The 24,059-nt window shown below is 43.8% G+C and overlaps 1 protein-coding gene across 1 annotated transcript in view; it reads left to right on the forward strand.

Moving 5' to 3' along the window:
* The window catches only part of LOC147357415 (uncharacterized), a 78,322-nt gene extending 60,825 nt beyond the window's left edge, over positions 1-17,497 (forward strand). The window contains 13 exon segments of the mRNA XM_086341937.1: positions 104-274; positions 711-868; positions 2,471-2,611; positions 3,091-3,202; positions 3,446-3,630; positions 3,783-3,908; positions 4,040-4,232; positions 7,406-7,557; positions 8,563-8,649; positions 10,837-10,983; positions 11,399-11,596; positions 15,792-15,914; positions 17,031-17,497. Of these exon segments, the coding sequence (XP_086198063.1) occupies positions 104-274; positions 711-868; positions 2,471-2,611; positions 3,091-3,202; positions 3,446-3,630; positions 3,783-3,908; positions 4,040-4,232; positions 7,406-7,557; positions 8,563-8,649; positions 10,837-10,983; positions 11,399-11,596; positions 15,792-15,914; positions 17,031-17,042 (1,805 nt within the window). The 3' untranslated portion in view covers positions 17,043-17,497.
* Positions 17,498-24,059: the final 6,562 nt, after the last annotated feature.

Genomic DNA, 24,059 nt, shown 5'->3' on the forward strand with positions numbered 1-24,059 from the left:
ACAGAGGCAGTCTTAGCAGGGATGGACAGAGACACAGCCCCTCGAACCTTGGTGTGGCCCTCTGCCCTCACCTCCTGCCCCTGTGTCCCCCGCCTTGTTTTAGGGGTGATGCGCTATCCAGGGACAGCACTGTGGGTCCCTGCCCTGTATGGGATGGAGATCCCAGACCCTGAGGGCTCAGGGCTCATGGTGCCCATCCTGGGCATGGAGAGTGACAGGGATGCTGGCCATGCCACACCCGTGGCAGGTTCGATGGAAGATGCAGACAGCAAAGGTAGGAGGGAACCTGGGGGTCTCTGAAAGCCCTGGGGGAATGTGACTGAAGACCCTGTAAAGCTTGGGAGGGGGTGCCTGCAGCCTGCTCCCTCATGAGCCAAGGAATGTGGTCATTCTGATGCTACCACCAGGGCTGCTGAGACCCAAAGTAGAGGAGCTCAGAGATTCTAGAACCCTGGGACCACAGATCACTTACCCCCCACTGAGAAAATTCAAAGATGAGCACTTCAGAAACCCCACTCCCCCCTCACCCTCAGGGACCTGTGGCTTCCAGGAAACCCTCTAATCCAGCTCGGAGCCCCTCAAAGGATCAACATGTTTCCTGGGGCTCCTTTAGCTCCCTCACAGCCATATTTCCTTCTTCCCATGACTACCCCTGCCTTCTTTCCCCATCTCTGGTTCCAGAAACCAGTGGTGGGCTTGGCATTCCACAGGTCTGATCCCAATTGCAATTGGGGCACAAGCCATAGACCCCTTGACTGGGGAACCTGGTCCCGTCATTGGCGCTCAAATGGACCCTTCCACTGGGGTTGTGGTGCCCATTGTCCAGGTGCTGGAGGCCTTACCCCGGGGAGTGAGAGACCCTGGTCTGGTATGTAGGAGGCATTTACCCTATTTCTTCGTTCACTCAGCAAATACACATCAAGAACCTCCTGTGTCCCAGGCACTGTGTTAGGTGCTGAGAAGCAGGCAGCTAGACGGGGCACTGGGCAGCCATAGGTGCCAGCCATGGCCATGGTTCACAAGGGTGTGAAGGGAGCACAGAGGAGGGGCATCTAAATCACAGGGTGAGAGTTCTAGGAAGGCTCCCCAAGGGGCAGCCCTGCTGAAACCTGAAGAAGGACTCAGAGAAGGGCCTCAGGGACCAGCAAGAGTAAAGGCAGCAGGTGTGAGACCATGAGTGTTCCAGGAGAATGAGGAAGGCAGAGGGGCAAAGGCAGCAGGTGAGGCCAATGGGGAAGGCAGGAAACGAAGCATAAGCAGCCTTGGGTGCTTGGCTGAAGCCAAGAAATGTGATTTAGCTTGAAAGCCAGTGAAAGATTTGAAGTTGATATGATCAGAATCCAAGTGAAATGATCAGACATGCATGTTTTCAAGGCCGTTAAATTTGGAAATTTGGGGACAACACAAAAGGAAAACAAATTACTCAGAAACCTACTATTAATACATTGTTTAAAGTATCCAAATAAAGATGAAAGCGCTTCCTGCTCCCAGTTCCTCTCACTCCATCTGCCATCAACAACTCCCTCCCCCCAGTTTGCTCCTCTGTCCAGACACTACACACTTCTCCTCCCGTCTCTCCCTCCAAATGCAGCCACTGTTAACAGGTTGGCACACCTCCTTCCAGACATTTTTATGCTTGATATGTGTATATATGGGGCTTCCCAGCTGGCACTGGTAGTAAAGAACCCGCCTGCCAATGCAGGAGACATAAGAGATGTGGGTTCAGTCCCTGGGTTGGGAAGATCCCCTGGAAGAGGGCATGACAACTCACTCCAGTATTCTTGCCTGGAGATTCCCATGGACAGAGGAGCCTGGCGGGCTATAGTCCATATGGTCACAAAGAGTCAGACACGACTGAGGTGACTTAGCACACTCGCACATGTGTACGTATAGTCAGCATTCTAGAAAGTTCCCTCTGGCAGCAGTGCAGAGAACAGATGGGAGCAGGGCCAGACTAGAGCAGGAGGTCCCTGCAGTAATTCAGCCTTTGGCAGGTTCTCCACTGAAATGAAAATTATTTAGGGTCCTCCCATGCATTCTCAACCTAGTTACACTTTCAGAAACAAAGATGGACAAGTCATAAAAGATTCTGGTTAGAAGCCAAGAAATTTAATGCTAGCCCCGACTCCCAGGGTCACAGACGAGCATGAAGGGGCAATACAAGCATCCGAGAACAGTTTCCCGCTGCCTCCTGCCCATCCCTGGCTCCCCAGGAGACAGGTGGGCAGGGGACAGTGACCTGGGAGAGTCTAGGTGTTAGAAATAGGGACGGAAGGCCTGGGAGCTTGCAGAAGGTGCATGGTGATTATTTTTCCATCTCCCACGGAAGCAACTGCCTCACCAAGCTTAGTCATGGATGCCCAGAGGAGTGGGGAAGGCCAAGGCTTAAGAGGCTTTGAGGGGTCTAAAGCCAGACCCCAGGCTGGGAGGAGAGAAAGTGTCCGGGCCCTAAACAAGCTGAACGTTGTAGCTGGACACCCTGGAGAAGGAGCTGAGAGCGCGGGAGCAGTACTGGCGCAGCCAGGAGCAGGAAGAGGTTCGGCTGGCGGAACAGCTGGACACCGTGAGCCGGGGGCTGCTCTCCACGCCCGGCGAAAACCCGGGGCTGCAGGTGAGCCCAGAGTCCCCTCCTCCCGGCCCCAGACCATACGGGTTTCTCCTAGAAGTGGGGAGCCCTTTTCTCCAGCCAACTGCAGAAATGGAATCCATCTCAGGGCAAAAAATGTCCCCAGCTCCAAGCCCAGACTTTGGGGCTTTTGGTGGCTCAGATGGTAAAGCTTCTGCCCTCAATGCGGGAGACCGGGGTTCGATCCCTGAATAGGGAAGATCCCCTGGAGAAGGGAGTGGCAACCCACTCCAGTATTCTTGCCTGGAGAATCCCATGGATGGAGGAGCCTGGCGGGCTACAGTCCATGGGGTTGCAAAGAGTCGGATAGACTGAGCGACTTCACTTTCACTTTTCTTTCCTAAGTGTCTCAGCAGGATTGGCGGGGAGGGGGGTCAGGGGGGAGGGGAGCTGGCCCAGCCCCCAACTCCTGCCTTCCCCTCCTGGACCCATCGCTCTGTGCCCCTCATCTCCCCCTCTCTCAGCTGAGGGCCGCTGAGGAGGCCTGCGCAGCCCTGGAGGCCCGCTGCCTGCAGGAGACCCAGAGGAGAGCCGGAGCCCTGAGCGGCCAGAGAGAGCGGGACCTGCTCGCTCAAGGTGGGGCGCCGATCCTCGATCGGAGCAAAGCCTCCCGGGAGGGGTGTCACCAACCCCAGGTCCCCAGCCGGGGTCCCTCCTGCCCTCTCATGTGCTTCTGGGCCTCCCAGGTATCCAGCCAGTACCCGGCTCTGACCCTGCAGGTTCCTTCCCTGGGCTCCAATAAACCACCGTGTCTTTCCTTCTCCTCCCTCCCTCCAGAGGGAGGCGCTGCCACGTGGCTCTTCTCTCTGCCCCTTGCAGCAGACAGAGAGGAGTGGGAGCAGGAGGCACAGGTGATGCTGGGCCTGCAGCAAGTCCTGCAGAGTTTAGGGCAGGCGGCAGAAAAGCTCAGGCAAGCGGCAGGCCGGCTGTGGGCCCAGGAGGAGGAGATGCGGCTACAGTGCAGCAGGGATCAAAGCCCACAGGTCTGGAGCCGCTCCAGGAAGGTGAGACTCAGAGGCTGACCAGGGGATCGCGTGAGACAGCACGTTCACCTGTGACATCAGATGTGGCTCTTCAGCGGTGGGCTGGGAGGGGAGCAGGGAGAAAGAGAAAGACTCTCCCTTCTACTCAGAGCACTTCACTTCCTGTGTCCTAGGTGGTCCAGCATCTCTCCGATGAGCTTCAGAAGGTGGTGAGGGAGCGGCAGAGCGCCCTGGATAGGGCCCTTGGTCAGCTGCAGTACCAGCGGGAGCTGAGCCGCCTCCAACTCTTGCACATCCAGGTACTGACCTCTGGCCTTGGCCAAGGAGATGTGTGTGTCCAACTTTTGTTGTAGGCTCCCCAACAGAGAGAAGCTCCAGAGAAACCATATGGAGCCAAGCACAGGACTCGCTTCTGACTGTTTCATCCTAGATTGTTGCCTCAGGGACCCCTGTATGTTTGGAGAATTACCCTGGAGACAGGTTTTATGGAACCATCACCACTTCTCCCAGGGACCAGGCTGCTGCCTGCCCCCTGCTGATTCCCTTCCTGAAGAGCCTCACTGCAGCGCTAGTGGGAGATCAAGGCCACGGTCTAGGACTGGAGGACAGGGGACCAGGAACAGGTGAGGTGGATTATGGGGCCAGCATTTCCTTTTGCTGCCAGTCCTGATCATGTGTCATAAAGCGCTTACACTACAGTTAGAGCTTCGAGCTCCGTAAGAGTGTAGCGATGGCAGGTTCTTTAAGACCTAAAAGAAACTCAATGTATTATTTATACATTGCTGTGAAACAAACTGCCCCAAAGTTGTGTGGCTTGAAACAGTGAACATTATCTCACAGTTTTTCTGTGGGTCAAGAAGCTTTGCTAGTGGCCTCTGGTTCAGGGTCTCATACCAGCTCCATCAAGGGATCAGGCCAGGCTGCCATCATCTCCAGGTTTGACTTCACAGTCCGAGTTCACTCTCATGGCTGTTGGCAGAACTCAAGTCCTCACTGACTTGTGTCCAGAGACATCAGTTCCTTGCCACAAGGACTTCATAAGGCATTCACAACATGGCAACTGGTTTCCTTCAGAGCAAGTGAGAGAGGCCCCCCAAAAAATTGAAACAACAGCCTTTTTGCATCCAGATCTCATCACTTTTGCCATATTCTATTCATTAGGAGTAAATCAGTAAATCCAACCAACACTCAAGGGGAGGAGATAACCCAAGGGCACGGATACACATAGGGGTGCATGGAGGCCACTGTAGAGCCCCCTGTCACACCCGATGCTCTTTTTGACTTTGGCCACAGTCCTCTGCCCTTACTCACAATAGCTACTTTCTTCTCCTCTGTTCAGATGCAGATAAAGTTGACTTTATATGGGCCTCACCACTCTTCTCTGCCCTGAGGAAAGTAGACATCAGGTCCCAAGCTCACAAGGATGAAGCTGAACTGCAAGGACAGGTGCATCACAAACCAGGTGACCTCCTTCCCCTGGGGGCCCTGGTTTATAATTACCATGACACACTGAAGGTGTTCAGTGGTATAACCCGCAGGACCAGAAGTACCAGAATCCCAACTTACCAATCATCCCTTTCTCCCCACCCCCATCCTAAGATCCAAGGAATTTTCCATATGAGGAATAATGAATAGAAATCAAAAGTCCCACTGTAATTAAAAACTTGGCCATTTCCCCAAAGGGAATTCCTAAAGGCCCTCTATCTACCCACTAAACACTGAATCTAAATCTTGAGATTCTGTCCCAGTCATGTGTTACAAGCAGTTAATGGAAGAATGTGAGATACACGGAGATGGAGGAGACAGAGAGAAAGAAGACCTTGCCCCAGAAAGGGACTCCAGATTACTTTACCAAAGCCACCCCCTTGAAACTGGAAAGGGAACATGGCTGGCCTATCTGAACTGAAGACTCGAGTCTGTTTCAACTCACCTACATCCCAGGTGGGAGAGGATTAACGGGAAATGAGTGTATGTCTTTCAGCTGACTGTGATGCAGGCCACTAGTACGCACAGTTCCAAAAACATCTTCGAATCTGACTTCACGTCAGCAAACCATTGCCCACAGGCCAACTCCAGCTTGCTATCTGTTTTCATGTGGTCCATAAGCTTAGAATGGTTTTATATTTTTAAATGATTAGAAAGTGAAAGCCAAAGTGGCTCAGTCATGTCCGACTCTTTGCGACCCCATGGACTATACAGTCCATGGAATTCTCTAGACCAGAATACTGGAGTGGGTAGCCTTTCCCTTCTCCAGGGGATCTTCCCAACCCAGGGATTGAACCCAGGTCTCCCGCATTGCAGGCGATTCTTTACCAGCTGAGCCACAAGGGAAACCCGAGAATACTGGAGTGGGTAGCCTATCCCTTCTCCAGGGATTAGGGAAAATGTCAAAAGCATAATATTTCTACAGAGTGCTTTACAATATACCCTGTGGTATTCTAAATCTTTGGTTCTGTTAACTCATTAAATCTTTACAACAACCCAGCCAAGTACGTGGTGCTAGCCATTTCATAGATAAGGAAACTGAAGCTTCTGAATAGGTCAAGTAAACAGTCAAAAATCATATTGCTAATGAGGAGTTCAGCTGGAATTCAAGCTCAGAGTCTCACCCCCGAGTCTGTGTTCTTAACCTCTTCCCCACATGAAAAATTATCCAACATTCTAAAGGCAGTGCTGCAAGGGAGATGAAGGCAGCAATTTCAGTGAGTGCTCAGGAGGGCAGATCTCCGTGTCAGAGAAGCAAGGGAAGGTTTTGTAAGGGAATAAAGCCACACTTCTACCGTGATGATCGGGAACACTAAATGTGAACCCCAATCTTGTCTCTTGGTTGTAAAAGCCTAAAATATTTACTTTTTGACCCTTTACAGAATTTGCTGTCCCCAGAACTTGATCATTCTCAGTATTAATTCTGCCTCCCCTTGGGGTAAACTAAGAAGAGTACAGGCAGAGAGTGAGCCTTCCTTTGAGGGGTCCCACCACTGCTTCATCATTCATTGTCTTTATAATGAAGTCTATACTGACTTTATAATGTAGAAAGCAATTTGTATACATTGTCTTGTTTACACATGGTAACCCAAATTCTGATTCTATGAGACAGTGGAATATTTTTTTAACAGTGGAATTTTTTTATAGATGAGATAACTGATACTCAAAGTGGTTAAGTGACTTTCCCAGAGTCTTAGCAAACCTGGACCAGAACCTCTGTTACTGCACAGAATAGTCAGTGAAGTCTTACTGTCTGCAGCCCTCAAAAGCTCTTTGCAACCTCTGGGGGTTCTGGTTCCAGAATGCTTGTTCAGCATTCTTTCCTATACCATGCTACTCAAGTCTTTTTTTTTTTTAATTGTCCTCTCAAGAATAAAAAGAAAATAGAAAATGTTTTAAGACCCAAGGCTCAATAGAGACAGTTTTGTGGGGAAGTGAGACTGTTAATACAATTAACATTTACTGAGTGCTTACTGGGTACCAGACACTGTTCTGAGTACATTACATTTTAATGCTCCAAACAACCCTATGAAATAGAAGAAAATGCGTTGCCATCTTTTCTGGACCCTCACTCTGTTGTTCTGGTGCCTTTGTTCCTAATGACTGGGACTCAAGTTTCTTTTCCATGAAGACTGGCAGAGGGCCTGAGCCACAATGTACATATAGGAGGCTTTAGCACAGGAGGATGGATGGACGGATGGCTGGATGGATAGATCCAAATACACCTTTTCCTAAGTTGAATTGTGTCGTTGTTGTTTAATTAGTGTATTGTTACTGCACAGAATAGTCAGTGAAGTCTTACTGTCTGCAGCCCTCAAAAGCTCTTTGCAAGATCTCCCCAAACCTCAGATAATGCAGAAGGAAGAGCTGATACCTGTGCCGTCCACAGACCTCTCTGCCAGGGAGTTCGTGGTTTACCAACATGGCCTGTCCATCCTACACCTCCTCAGCCCCCAGCTTCAGGTGAGTCTGGTTCTGGTCTCTGTAGAGCAGTCATCCATGGAGTTTAGAAGGGCAGGGTCACCAGGAAGGAGGCTTTGAGGTAGTAGATATTCCTTAGGCTGAAGCACCGGGGACAGAGAACATTCTAAGTCTCTCTTCTGAGTGAATCATTTTACCAATTGAAAGCCTAATCTCTCAAATGATAGGATAATGGGAAGAAGAATACAGGCAGAGAACAGACTCTCCTCTGATTTGAGAGATCCCACCACTGCTTCAACATTCATTGTCTTTAACATGAAGTCTGTATGGACTTTATAATGTAGAAAGCAACTTTGTATACTTTGTTTTGTTTACACCTAGTAACCTGAATTCTGATTCTATGAGACAGTGGAATGTTTTTTTGACAATGGAATTTTTTTGTAGGTGAAATAACTGATACTCAAAGTGAATGACTTACATGACACAAAATGTTCTATTGCACATGCATACGCATGCTCAGTCACATCCAACTCTTCTGAGACTCCGCAGACTGTATTCCACCAGACTCCTCTGTCCATGGGATTTCCCAGGCAAAAGTACTGGAGTCGGCTGCCATTTCACTGTTATATTAATCTGTCTGAATTAACTCACTTAATCTTCACAAAATCCAAATGGCATAGATACTATTTTTTTTTTCTCATTTTAAAGTTAGGGGAAGAAGATACCGAATGGGTGAGGAAACTTTTCCAAGAACACACAACCAAAAGGGTTAGAAGGCAGGCATCCTGGCCCAAGAGCCTTCATGCCTAATTGCTACTGAACCTCTGTTTAGAAAAGTGGCAAATCAAACCTTGTAGTTAGCATAAATTTCCATCACCAAGTTAATAAATACTCCTTCCACTTTCCTGTAGTCTACACTGAATCCACTTATCCTGTTATAATTTAAATTGATACCCCTGTTCATTTACTTCCCATTATTGGTTGGTGCTATGAGAATGTTTTAGCAGAGGGATAGGTTTCGTTTGTATTTGTTTTTATTCTTTTCAGGCTCCAAAAATCACCCTGCAGATTGCTTCTCGTCTTCCTGCCATGGGAGCCTCAGACAATGCCTTCCAAGGTTCCTTCTTCTATCAGGTATTTCAAATTCCCAATCCCAGGTGTGAGGTTTGTCAAATTCTAGGTTTAGTAAAGACAGGAGCAAAAAAGAACAAATGTTATAGAATATTTTTCTCTCTAAGTTCTCAGATGTTTTACTCCCTCTAGGTAATAAGTCATCTGGCTAAGGCATAATAAATGTCCCCATGTAAGAGCTTTCTCTAATTAGTGAAATGGCTATGTCCTGGCTTGTGCCCAGAGAATCACAATGGCTTTGTGCCCATTAATGAATCTGTCCATATCGAAGCCAGTGGTTCCAGACTGGTGTTTCCCGTAAGAGGCATGGTTCCAAGCTCAGGAAATCCTGCACAGTCAGCATCTTTCTATGGAGAAGGATCTAAATGGTTCCTGTCCTGGTAGTTCCTCCAACATGTAGACTGGCAGTGCCATGGTGGTCCGCTCAGCTGGTGTATATGGACCTTAAACACTATGACAGAAAACAGTGATTGTGAGAGGGGACTGCTAACCAAGGTTAGAAGACAAGCAAGTGGCTTGTACTTGGATAGCAAGTTGTTCAGTTCAGTTCAGTTCAGTCGCTCAGTCGTGTTCGACTCTTTGCGACCCCATGAATCGCAGCACGCCAGGCCTCCCTGTCCATCACCAACTCCCGGGGTTCACTCAGACTCACGTCCATCGAGTCGGTGACGCCATCCAGCCATCTCACCCTCTGTCGTCCCCTTCTCCTCCTGCCCCCAATCCCTCCCAGAATCAGAGTCTTTTCCAATGAGTCAGCTCTTCGCATGAGGTGGCCAAAGTACTGGAGTTTCAGCTTTAGCATCATTCCTTCCAAAGAAATCCCAGGGCTGATCTCCTTCAGGATGGACTGGTTGGATCTCCTTACAGTCCAAGGGACTCTCAAGAGTCTTCTCCAACACCACAGTTCAAACGCATCAATTCTTCGGTGCTCAGCTTTCTTCACAGTCCAACTCTCACATCCATACATGACCACAGGAAAAACCATAGCCTTGACTAGACGGACCTTTGTTGGCAAAGTAATGTCTCTGCTTTTGAATATGCTATCTAGGTTGGTCATAACTTTCCTTCTAAGGAGTAAGCATCTTTTAATTTCATGGCAAGTTGTTAGGGGATTTAATAAGACCAAAAATTACCCATGTATGATATTCTCCAGGTATTATTTCACTTGATCCTCAAAGCATCTATGAAGTAAGCAATCTTGACTCCCATCTTACTGATGGGGACACAAACTCAGGAGTCATGGAGTGTCATGTGCCAGGAACTTGGCATTATCTCATTTATAATTTATAGCCACCTAACCCCAAGGGTTGGGGAAGGGTACTCCTATTGTTTCCATTTTATGCATTAGGAAATTGAGTCCCAGAGAGGCCAAGTTACTTGCCCAAGATCACAATGTGCCAAGAGTCAAAACTCAAGTCCAGATGAATTTTACACCAAACTCATTTTTTAACCATGCATCTGTGCTGACACCTGCAGCTAATTCCAGAAACTGATCTCAGACTATCTGATTCCAAATTATCTAAGGTTTTTCCATGCCAACCTATCACCTCTTAAGAGAATTAACAAGGAATAATTTCAAATCAATTAGGCAAGACAAGAGATTTGAGAACTTGATTACAAAAAAGGCATGAAAGACAAAGAAAATCTGAGAGCTCCATAAGACAATGCTTCTCAAACTGTGGTCCTTGGACCCTCGTCTATCAATCACCTGGGGAGTTTGGTAAGATGGAAATGGCAAGTCCACCTAAAGCCCACAGAACCACAAATCCTGGGATGGGTCCCCAAAATAGAATCACGCCCAAATGATCCTTATTCACACTAAGTCTGAGGACCACTGAGTAAGGAAACAGTACTTGGAGTTCATGGATTAAAAATAAATAAATAAACAGAGATACATGAATAGGTTTTCTCTGAATTTGCAAGTTTGTTTTCTGTATTTCTGTAAGCCAGGCGTAGCAAAAAAAAAGATGGGAGATGATGGAGAAAATGACTTATTCAGACAGTTAAGCTAAAACAATTTTCCCTTGCCCTCTGAATCTTCCCTTCAATAAATTTGCACTTAACCCAGAGAGTCTCTAACTTTATGATTCCCAAAGTTGTTTTAGATCAGATAAAACTAGAAAAAGAGAGAGGCAGTGGAAATATTCCCTGAGGTTGACATACCCATGTTTGGGTATTTTCTCCACTCAGAGAGCTGAAAACACACTGTTTGTTGGGAGAGAGTGTTTGGCGTCGGTGGGAAGCTTTGTTCTGCTGTTGATCCACTGTCTGGCCCACATCGCTGCCGATGACCTCCACCAGGACTCCAACCCTGCCTTTCTGAGGTCATTTTACAAGGTATTTATAACATGCAGAGGGATTTTTGCTTCTTTTACTTTATGACTCACACCCATTCCCCAAGATAGTAAATGCTATAAGCTTTGAAATATTTCGGATCTACTTAAGTCCCACCGGTGGCCCTTGGTTCCTACTGCCTGGCTAAGATTTTCCCAAACAAATTTCCAATGGCAGCATATGAAAAATGCATACAGCTCTCTAAGAATTCTGGAGAGAAGTGGCCTTCCTCTGAGAACAGCATCACCCCTTCCTGTGGATATTTCATTGACAGTATTTGAACCTCACCAGAATTACAAGCGGGCGAGTAAAGATGGTCCATCTCAAGCCCCATTTCTCTTTCAACTGTAATTTTAAAGCTTCACCTGCCATTTCCTAGATGCCAGACTGATCTGCCGCTCTCACTTTTCCCGACCAGGGGCTGAAGGCCTATTTCAGGGAAGCATTCTCTATCACTCTGCGAATGTCCACAGTTTCCCAGGACAGTAAACTTGGCCAAAGCATAAGTGCTCTTCTGCTGGGAGAGCAGCCCATCTCTGAAAGAGGAAGAGACCTTCTCTCTAAACTCATTGTAAGAAAGCATGAGCCCCACTTGGAGCCAGAGTCGTCGGAGGAGGTAACTGACTTTAACTTGTGTAGCCCGTGGTTTTGTTTTTGTTTGTGCTTTTTGTTTACACTTTCTATTTTATATTGGAGCATAGCTGATTGACAATGTTGTGGTAGTCTTGGGTGCACACAGAGCGACTTAGCCATACATATACATGAATCCATTCTCCCCTAAGCTCCCTGCCCATCCAGGCTGCCACGTAACACTGAGCAAAGTTCTCTGGGTAGCACATGGTTTTAAAATTGACTCCTTCACAGATTAAATGCCTCCGTGAATGACCTATGCAGGTGTTTCTTGCCTCCCTAGATGGCACATTGCCTTGACATTCAGGCTGCTTCTCAAACCACATATGACAGTATTTTTTAAACCCTATGTTCTACAGGGCAGACAGGGGGGACCTGGCTCATGGGGATTGCAAATATGGCTCCACAGTTCATTCATGTCCCATTAACATATTATCAATAAATAAGCAGAATTCCATCTATAAAACTTGCTGTGACTTAAAGACTACATTTAGATGCCCAAGTGGTAGCTTGTTTACCCAAACTTACTGTATGCTCTTTTCTGCGCAAGTTTGACAATGGCATTCTTAATACTTATTAAGTACTTTTATAACAATATTATCTCAGCTTTTTAACTATTAAAATATAAAATTTGAATCTACGATGTTAAAAAGACTATCTTCTATTCTTCCATTAAAGGTCAATTCATTGAGTTATAAATGAGCATATCTTTTTTTCCTTATGTATATAAAATTTCATACATTTTCAAGGCATATATATGTGTGTATACACACACACACATACATAGTCTCATTCAAGCCACCGAGCAATCTTGGTAGCCTACATATTTTTAGTCACATTTGTATTTAAAGGTAGATTAAGCAGTTTGCTCCAAACCATACAGCTATTTGTAGTGGTAGAATTGAGACTAGATTCTTTATCACCTAAATGCTAAGGAAATAGTCCATATACATCTCCCTGTAATTAAATCTCCATTAGTTACTGATTTATCTTGTGGCAGTTGATGGTGATAGTGACGTTGGTCATCCAGATTACAAAAGTGTTGCTGCTGCTGCTGCTAAGTCACGTCAGTCGTGTCCAACTCTGTGCGACCCCATAGACAGCAGCCCACCAGGCTCCCCCGTCCCTGGGATTCTCCAGGCAAGAACACTGGAGTGGGTTGCCATTTCCTTCTCCAATGCATGAAAGTGAAAAGGGAAAGTGAAGTCGCTCAGTCATGTCCGACTCTTCGCGACCCCATGGACTGCAGCCTACTAGGCTCCTCCATCCATGGGATTTTCCAGGCAAGAGTACTGGAGTGGGGTGCCATCACCTTCTCCTACAAAATTGTTACTGCTGCTGCTGCTAAGTCGCTTCAGTTGTGTCTGACTCTGTGCAACCCCATAGACGGCAGCCCACCAGGCTCCGCCGTCCCTGGGATTCTCCAGGCAAGAACACTGGAGTGGGTTGCCATTTCCTTCTCCAGTGCATGAAAGTGAAAAGTGAAAGTGAAGCCGCTCAGTCGTGTCTGACTCTCCACAACCTCATGGACTGCAGCCTACCAGGCTCCTCCATCCATGGGATTTTCCAGGCAAGAGTACTGGAGTAGGGTGCCATTGCCTTCTCCTACAAAATTGTTACAGTCTAGCACAAATCTCAGAAAACAGTCAACGCTCTGTCCTCACCTAATAGCAGCATTTGACACACTTGATCACTTTCTCCAATTCGATCTACCTTCTTTACTTGAGTCCCAGGACACTGGCCGCCTCTAGTTTTCCTGCTCCTTCTCTGACTGTTCCTTCTCAGTCTCCTTTGCTGATACTTCCTCCTCTCCCTGGCCTCTTAATGTTCAAGGGACGGGATTCAGTCCTGTCCTCTTCTATATTCACTCCCCTTGGGGATCTCATCCAGTCTTCTTACTTTAAACCTCATCTAAATGAGATCTATATGTCATCTAAATCTCATCTATATGTCAACAACTCTCAAATTTTTTATTCACCCTCAACCCAACTCTATCTCAGCTCATATATCCAACTGCTTACTAACCATCTGGGCTTCCCTGGTGGCTCAGTCAGTAAAGAATCTGCCTGCAATGCAGGAGACCCAGGTTCAATCCCTGGGTCAGAAAGATCTCCCGAAGAAGGAAATGGTAACTCACTCCAGTAGTCTTGCCTGGAGAATTCCATGGAGAGAGAAGCCTGGCTGGCTACAGTCCATAGGGTTACAAAGGGTCAGACACGACTGAGTGACTAACACCCACACTAACCATCTCCAGGGGAATGTCTTATAAGTAGCTCAGACTCAACGTGCCCAAAGCCAACCTTCTTTCCAAAGCTGCTCCACTTAAAGGGTTCCCCATCTCCACTGATGGCAACTGTGTTCTGATTTTTAAAGCCAAAGTCTTCTCTTCAGGCCAAACGTCTCTGTTACATACACCCCACAACCAATCCATCAGGAAATTCTTCAGAAACTCATCCTTCACAAATTGTACATTCAAGTATATCTATAATTGATCACTTCTCATCACTTGCACTGCTGCCAACCTGATAAGGCATCTCTTGCTTGGACTACCATCAGACCTACTAACTCATCTCCGAGCCCAAGCTCGTCTCTCTTCAGTCTATTCTCAGCACAGTAGTCATAATCATCCTTTGAAAATAAAAGTTGGGATTGCTCAAAGCCCTGCTGTGTTCTCTCAGTTCACTAGGGTAAAAATTAAGAAGTCAGGTCCCCTTTGTGTCTCACTCTGTCACTTTCTACTCTTCCCCTCATTCATTTACCTCCAACCACATTTTCCTCCTTGCTGTTCTTCAGACACTCCAGGGACAGTGATCTTAAGGGTTCTACCTGCAATGCTCGTTCCTCTAAGGCAGTAGCTCCCAACAGAAGCAATTTTATTCCTGACAGGACATTTGGCAACCTCTGAAGACACTTTTGATGGTCTGACTCAGAGGAGCTGGTGCTACTGACTATTAACTAGTGGCTAGAGGCCACGGATGCCCCTTAACAGCCTACAGTGGATAGGACAGCCCCACAACAAAAGGTCATCCATCCCCAAATGTCAGTAGCACTGAGTTTAAGAAACGCTGGTCTATGCCTGACTCCCTTGTCTTCTTCATGTCTTTGTTCAAATGTCACTTCAATGACTATCCTGACAAGCCTGTCTTACTCTGCCACCCTCTTTACCTTGTTCATCAGCCTCTCTTTGCTCTACTTTTCTTTATCCTATATCATGTCCTAACATAGTACAGAATTTACTTTTGCCTGCACGTGTGCTCAGTCGCTCAGTCATGTCCAACTCTTTGCAACCCCACGAACTGCAGTCCGCCAGGCTCCTCTGTCCATGGGATTCTCCAGGCAGGAATACTAGAGTAGGTTGCCATTTCCTCCTCCAGGGGATCTTCCTAACCCAGGGACTGAACCCATGTCTCCTTTGTCTCCTACATTGGGAGGCATATTCTTTACCACTGCACCACCTTGCAAGCCCCTCAGGATTTACTTACATTTGCTTATTCCATTTTTCCCCTGCTAGAATATAAGCTCCATGAGGGCAGAGTTGTTTGCTTTATCTGATATAACCCACATCCCAGCCTCAGAGCAGGCTTTTACTATGTTTACTGTGCTAATGAATAGATTTATGTGGACACTGATGCTATGTCACAAAACTTTTCAATCTAGGAGGCAGATACTAGCAAACATTACACATTTGTCATGTGTCAGGTGTTCTGTTGAGAGTTTTACATACATTATCTCATTTAACCTTCCCCATGCGACTTCACTTTCACTTTCATGCATTGGAGAAGGAAACGGCAACCCATTCCAGTGTTCTTGCTTGGAGAATCCCAGGGACAGGGGAGCCTGGTGGGCTGCCGTCTATGGGGTTGCACAGAGTCAGACACTACTGAAGCGACTTAGCAGCATGCTCTTATAGGGTAGATGTTACTTTTATTCTTAACTTACAGATGAGAAATCTGAAGCTTAGAAGTATTAAAAGCCTCTTTTCCAAGACAGAGATAGTTGTGGAGCTTGTATTAATTAGTACTCTGCCAACCACCATTTATGAAGAGATCTCATTTTATTTTAAGAAAGCAGAACTGTATATAGTACTCTGAGGTACTGGCAAAGAAGATTCAAGAGTACTTAGAATAAATGAGAGCAAAGATCTTAAGTTTATTATAATTTATCTTTCATACTCTCTACAGTATATTAAGAAAAACAAAGATCTTCTCCTTTTTACCAACATGGAACATTTCCTAAAAAGCATCCTTGCTGCAGAGCAAAAACTCCCAAAAGAAACAAGAGATCAGCTTGCGGATGAAGATAAGGTGAGATGTTCAGATGACCTACAGCACTGAGACCATACTTTGCTATATACTTTGCAACATTTTTGTGTTTTTTGTTTGGGACTATGTTTATCATTGAACATGTCAGCAGAACACAAGATTGGAAATGAATTGTGGTATGAACAGGTAATATCATCAGTCACTTATAAAACTTTATCAACAGATGGTGGATCTTAGGTCCCAGAGTTAATCCCTCTGCTTTCGGGCAGGTCAGGTATTAACCTTAAAGAACTGGAGCTGAGACTTGGACTTGCCCTAGTTCACCCAGCTGGAAGAGAACAGACAGTCACCAGATCTACTGCCTTCTCATCTGGGATTCTCCCACTGTTCCATAATGATACCTACTACTGTTTTGTTTTTAATCTGAAGCATTTAAAACATTGTTATATCTTTAAAAATCACCAAATACTTTGGTTCCAAGGAACAAACATTAATATTTTGTCACATATAATTCGCAAAGAGAAAAATTCCCAAGCATTATTATACTCATTATTCTCATGCAGAACAGTGACCTAAACATGTTGAAATGAAGATCAGCAACTCCCTAGAGACGTAGCTGAGCACCAACTCTAATCCTGGGCTCCAGTCTATTGCAAAGTCATCACCAGTATCTGGGGTGAAAGGTACATTTTTATTACATTATTTTACTGCACTGTTTCAATATCATACAACTTTACAAGTGCACATATCATTAATGGACACTTCATGAAACCATCCAAATGAACATTCCCATGTAAGCGTCCAGACCAAGAAATAGAACATTACCAGCTCCCAGCAGCACCCACGTCTCCCCTGCCAGTCACCCATCCCCTGACAGTGGCCACCATCCGGACTCCAAACGTCATAAATTGTTTTTGCTTATTCATGAATTTTACATCAATAGAATCATAAAATATGAATTCTTTGTTCTTCAAGTTTGTGAGATTTATCCACATTGTTGTAGGTAATTGTCGTTTGTTGCTTCTCTTTGTTGTAAAGTATTCTGTGGTACAGACATATCTTAATTTATTCACCATATAGTGACCTACAGGTGGGTATTTTCCAGCTTGGGGTTATGTAAATAGTTCTGTGCACCTTTTGATGACTATACCTGGTCAGGTATTAACTTAGGACAACTCCTGCATCTGAGGATATGGAGATGCTCAACGTTAGTACCTACCATCAACCGGAGTTCCGAAGTGATCACACATGGCCACCAGCTATGGATCAAAATTCTGACTGCTCTCCATCCTTATAAGAACTAGCATTTCCTGTCTTTTTTACTGTATCCATTCTCCCGGGTGTGTGTTTTTAATTTGCATTTTCCTAATGGCCAGTGGAATTGAGCATCTTTCATGTGTTTATGCAGCATTTGAAAATCCTCTCTCTGGAGATGCCTATTCAAGTCTTCTGCTGATTTGTCATTGGATCAACTCTTTTTAATTGATTTGCAGGAATTTTTTATTTTGCAACTATTTTTCCTCATTCTGTAGACTGCTTTTTTATAGAAATAACTACATGTTTCTTTTACTGTTTTGTTTTTATATCTAGAAAAATAAAAAATAAAAGTCTGCATTTTAAAAGTTGTTAAATATGTCAGTATGCCATCCAATGAAGTTGTTAAGAGAACATAAATGTGAAAATCACGTAAATATATATTATAATTTGGGGTACATATATAACATAATGGGCTAGTCTTGACACAGAAGAAAAACATGCTATTTTCACTGTGACTAAAAGATTAAATCATGTATATTATTATTATATTCACTTAAAGATATAGGCTAAAGCTCTTTATAAAATGTAAAATTTGTATATATCATCAATTTTCAGGCTGACTAACTTACTTAAAATTGTTTGTTACCAAGTCACACAAAAGGAGATGGATGTATTTGTAAAACATTTGGTGATATGTACTGAGAATACATAAAATATAGCCTTTGTGGCATGTGCAAAATTCACTTTGGAGGCCCTGACTGGAAAATTTCAAAGAGATAAGCAGTTATCCAAAACGGAAGCTTCAGGGTAGATTTGAATACTAATTAGGAGATACACAACCATGACAAATTCAATGGAAGCCAAAAAAATTTTTATACAGACTCCAAACCTCAGATTACAAATCCGATGTCTGCAATTCAAGCTGTTTCTCACATAGATAAATTTCTCATTGTATTTCAAGATGAGTAGCAAAAGGGTTTTTTTGTTTTTTATATCTAAACTGTTACTGAGTCTCTGAAGCAATGTAAGGAAGGCAGACAAGTGCAGAATTAAGAGTCTAATTTAAACAAGCATTATATGGGTGGATTATTTAATTCAGTGACTATCTTATAGTCAATATTTTTAGTCCTACAGGTCTTTGTCCTAATTACAACATGTTCAGATATGGCTAAGGATTTAGCTCTAAATCTAACCAATCAAAACACTAATAGTAAATTACTTTAGAGAAAAATCAAATCACAGACAACATGACAAGAAAATTTATAATTAAGTTCTAAATCAAGCCATAAGGAACATCTGCTCAGAATCAACTCACTGTATGTAGCTTCTCCATTTCTTCCACCTTACACTATCATTGAGTTCTCATTATTGGTTGCTAGAGACTGGTCACTTAGGCTTTCTAAATGATTTTGTTTAAATCATTAGATTAACCATCAGGCAAAGTAAGTACAAAATTTGTCAGCCTTTAAAACTGTTTCATTAGTTACGATCTCAATTAAAATTCCGTGCTCCCTTCATAGATCAGATAGCAATAAAATGATAGTCACCCTTAATAATGGACTATGTGGCAACTTTCCTGTCTCTTTCATGAACTGGGAATTCTTATGTAAAGCATACTCCCCAAATCGTTGCATAGTAACTTCATAAGATTAAAGACTTCCCCAATACTTTGAGAAGGTAAATCTTATTTTGATATGATAAATATTCAGTATGTGTCAAGAACGTCATCTACTCACATAAATTATGAAATGTATTTCCCAGAAAACACAGTAAACATTAATTAAGTCAGACATATAAGACTATTTAGAATAGTTAGGCTAAAAGTCCAAGTCTTCAGAGAGGTGGCAAAGAAAAAAGTCGTGAAGAAATTAAAGATCTTTTTTCTATGTTCTTCATTCTTTGCTGAACAAAGCACCTACTAAAACATGATTCTATTAGCTTCCTGGCTGACTTCTTGGGTCCTCCATTTGATTCTATTAGGATACTAACAGCTGGGGGTTTTACTAAGCACATGCTTTTTAATGGAAATGCCACAGATTATAAGGCAGGGATCATGTTCTCCTTCCTGCTGCATTATGCGTTTATTGCTGAGTCACATCAATAGTACATTTTTGAAGTTTTGAGACTCTAATTATCTTTAAGGAATTAGTAGACACGCACAGCCCACTGATGAGAAAGAGAATAAGAAAACCTCAGTAGATAGAGAAGCCATATTTTACCAACTACCAACAAAAAGAATAGTTCCCCAAAAAATACAATGCTTAAAATAATTCTTTTTAAAACCATTTTTATTTCAAAAGTGGTACACAGACTTCTGTTTCCAGAAGGATGAAACAAATAAACTTTTCCCTACTCCTCCCACCAAGAACAACTAAAGCCTCTGGACATTATTTATTAAAAAAAAAAGCGGATTCTGAAATGTGCAGAGAAGAAAATAGACCAGCTAGGGACTTCATAACTCAAGGTAGGATATGGTGGTGAACTTCACAGATTCCGTTTTCCCTTAATATTCCAGACTTGTAAATAAAGAAATCAGCAACCCATAAATACCAATAAGCACAGACCAAAAAGCCCCCCAAAAACCTGCTCTCTCCAGCCAAAAGACTACGGAAGGGACAGCTTAGCAAGACAGAAAACTTTGAGACAGTAACTGCTTTACTCCAGTTAAATATCAGAAAAAAACTGACTCTACCCATGCCAGCAAAAGTTGAGTGGGGAGTCCAGACTTCCACTCTTGCTAGGCTGTAATGAAGTACCCCAGTCTCCTTCTGGGATAGTGCCAGAGAAGACAAAGCAGATAACTAGGAGGTTTTTTCATCCCCTCAAGGCAGTAACAAGCCCCTCTATACCCTATGTTATCAGTGGTGACCACATGGAGAATCTACATCTACCAACATATGGCACCACCTCCCTGCTGGAGTAGCATGGGTGGAGGCCAACTGGAGGACTGGAGACTCAAGACTTTTACCATTGCACATTATTAATGGGATCACCCTCATTAAAGTATTAAAGGATACCGCATGAGGAGCTGGAATTTATGAGAAACCCCTTCCCTGCGTATCAGTGGAGACAAAATGGGGAACCTGGATCTCTGTCTCTCTAATCAGGCAGGAACAAGGCATCATCTTCTACCCATCCCCCACAGTGGGTGGAATGGTGTCAAAGGAAATCAGGTAAAACCAAGCTTAAATAGGCTCTCAAACCTTATAATATCAAAAATGTACAGGTTTCAATCAGAGAACCAGAAAGATATAAAACTGAGTGAAAAAAAGACAACAGATGCCAAGACCAAAAGGGCAAAATATTAGCATTATATTTCAAAGAGTTTAAAGGAGCCATTATAAAATTCTTTAACAAGCAATTATGAACATTCTTGAAACAAACGAAAAAAAAATGGAAGTCTCAGCAACGAACTATAAAGTTAGCAAAAGAAATAGAAGATGGAGAGGAATCAAATGAAAATTTTAGAACTGAAAAATAAAAACCAATGAAAACCTCAATGGATAGGCTCAACAGTAAAGTGAAAGGGATAGAGGAAAAAATGTGAATTTTTAGACAGAATAATAGAAATGACCAAATGTGAACAACAGAGAGAAAAAACCTGAACAAATGAATTCGTCAGTGCCTCAGGGACCTATGTTACCATAACAAATAATCTAGCATTCAAGTCATCAAAGTCTCACAAGGAGAAGAGAAAGAAGACAAACTATAAAAGTATTCAAAGAAATAATGGCTAAAACTCCTCAAATCTGGAAAGAGATAGAAATCTACAGATCCAAACAGTTGAGTGAATTCCAAACAAGATAAATCCAAAGACATCCATACCAAGATGCACCATAATTAGACTTCTGAAAATTAAAAGCAGAGAAAGACTTTTGAAAGCAGCCAGAGAAAAATAATACCTTACCTATAGAGGGTAAAAAAAAATTATATGACATTAGACTTCTCATTAAAACCATAAAAGCCAGAAAGAAGTGGCACCTTTTTCTAGCACTGAAATAAAAGAACTATCAACCCAGAGTTCTATACTTGGTGAACATATTCTTTAGGAAAGAAGAGAAAAAATCAATACATTCACAGATAAAGAAAAACTAACCCAAACCACCTTAAAAGAAAAGCTAAAGGAAATTCTCTAAAAATAAAGGAAACAAAAGAAAAGATGTTGGAACAGCAGGAAGAAAACACAGTAAGCAAAAATAAGGGTAAAAGCAATCTTTCTTTCCTTCTCCTTTAAGTTTTCTAAAATTATATTTGACAACAGGATAATGAAATGAAGGGGGTTCAGATTTCTGTACTTCATTTGAGTTGATAAAATAACAATGATAGACTATGACAAGTTATATACTTATAAATGCAATACCTAAAGCAACAAATGAAAAAAGAAAGTGAGAAGACAAATGAAAACAGAAAAAACAGAAAACAAAAATTAAACAGCAGACTTAAGAACTACTTATAATTACAATAATGTAAACAGTCATTCAGTCATGTCTCATTCTTTGAGACCCCATGGACTGTAGCCCTCCAGGCTCCTCTGTCCATGGGGATTCTCCAGGCAACAGTACTAGAGTGGGTTGCCATGTCCTCCTCCACAGGATCTTCCCAACACAGGGATCAAAGCCAGGTCTCCAGCATTGCAGGTGGATTCCCTACCTTCTGAGTCACCAGAAAAGCCCCATATTACTGGAGGGTGGTTGCCATGCCCTCCTCCAGGGGATATTCCCAACCCAGGGATTGAACCCAGGTTTCCCACATTGCAGGCAGATTCTTTACTGACTGAGTCACCAGGGATGCCCAAGAATACTGGAGTGGGTAGCCTATCCCTTCTCCAGGGGATCCTCCTGACCCAGGAATTGAACCAGGGTTTCCTGCATTGCAGGAGGATTCTTTACTAGCTAAGCTACCAAGGAAGCCCAAGATATTAAGAAGACGTGGCAAGAATACACAGAAGAACCATACAAAAAAGGTCCTAATGACCCAGATAACCACAACGGAGTGATCACTTACCTAGAGCCAGACATCTTGGAGTATGAAGTCAAGTGAGACTTAGGAAACATCAATATGAACAAAGCTAGCAGAGGTGATGGAATTCCAGCTGAGCTATTTCAAATCCTAAAAGATGAAGCTAGTAAAGTGCTGCACTCAATATGCCAGCAAATTTGGAAAACTCAGCAGTGGCCACAGGACTGGAAAAGGTCTGTTTTCATTCCAATCCCAAACAAGGGAAATGCCAAAGAATGCTCAAACTACCACACAACTGCACTCATCTCACACACTAGCAAAGTAATGCTCAAAATTCTCCAAGCTAGGCTTCAAGAGTACATGAACCGAGAACTCCCAGATGTTCAAGCTGGATTTAGAAAAGGCAGAGGAACCACAGATCAAATTGCTGACATCTGCTAGATCGTAGAAAAAGCAAGAAAATTCCAGAAACACATCTGCTTCATTGACTATAATAAAGCCTTTGACTGTGTGGATCACAACAAACTGAAAAATTCTTCAAGAGATGGGAATACCAGACTAGCTTACCTACCTCCTGTGAAACCTATATGCAGGTCAAGAAGCAACAGTTAGAACAGGACGTGGAAAAATGCCCTGTTGGACTAATTCCAAATTGGGAAAGGAGTAGATCAAGGCTGTATATCGTCACCCTGCTTATTTAACTTATATGCAGAGTCAGTTCAGTTCAGTTCAGTCACTCAGTCATGTCCGACTCTTTGTGACCCCATGGACTGAACCACACCAGGCTTCCCTATCAATCACCAACTCCCAGGACTTGCTCAAACTCATGTCCATTCTTTGCATCAGTTGACCAAAATATTGAAGCTTTAGCTTCATCAACAGTCCTTTCAATGACTATTCAGGACTGTTTTCCTTTAGGATTGACTGGTTTGATCTCCTTGCTGTCCATGGGACTCTCAAGAGTCTTCTCTAACACCATAGCTCAAAAGCATCAATTCTTTAGCACTCAGCTTTCTTTGTGGTCCAAATCTCACACCCATACGTGACTACTGGAAAAACAATAGCTTTGACTAGATGGACCTTTGTCACTAAAGTAAAGTCTCTGCTTTTTAATGTGCTGTCTAGGTTGGTCATCAGAGAAGGCAATGGCAACCCACTCCAGTACTGTCGCCTGGAAAATCCCATGGATGAAGGAGCCTGGTAGGCTGCAGTCCATGGGGTCGCTAGGAGTCGGACACGACTGGGCAACTTCACTTTCACTTTTCACTTTCATGCATTGGAGGAGGAAATGGCAACCCACTCCAGTGTTCTTGCCTGGATAATCCCAGGGACGGTTGGGCCCTGTGGGCTGCCGTCTATGGGGTTGCACAGAGTCAGACACGACTGAAGCAACTTAGCAGCAGCAGTAGCAGCAGGTTGGTCATAGCTTTTCTCCCAAGGAGCAAGCATCTTTTAATTTCATGACTGCAGTCACCATCTGCAGTGACTTTGAAGCCCAAGAAAATAAAGTCTGTCACTGTTTCCATTGTTTCCCCATCTATTTGCCCTGAAGTGATGGGACTGGATGCCATGATCTTCATTTTTTGAATGATGAGTTTTAAGCCAACTTTTTTACTCTCCTCTTTAACTTTCATCAAGAGGCTCTTACTTCCTCTTCACTTTCTGCCATAAGGGTGGTGTCAACTGCATATCGGAGGTTATTGATATTTCTCCCAGCAAGCTTGATTCCAGCTTGTGCTTCATCCAGTCTGGCATTTCACATGATCTACTCTGCATAGAAGTTAAATAAGTAAGGTGACAATATACAGCCTTGACCTACTCCTTTCCCAATTTAGAAACCAATCCATTGTTCCATGTCCTGTTCTAACTGTTGCTTCTTGACCTGCATACAGATTTCTCAGAAGGCAGGTATGGTGGTCTGGTATTCCCCTTTAAGAATTTTCCAGTTTGTTGTGATCCACACAGTCAAAG

This window comes from Bos grunniens, chromosome 15 (assembly GCF_055505025.1).
Source record: "Bos grunniens cultivar Pamir isolate PY7600 chromosome 15, Bosgru_T2T1.0, whole genome shotgun sequence".
Taxonomy (NCBI): Eukaryota; Metazoa; Chordata; class Mammalia; order Artiodactyla; family Bovidae; genus Bos; species Bos grunniens.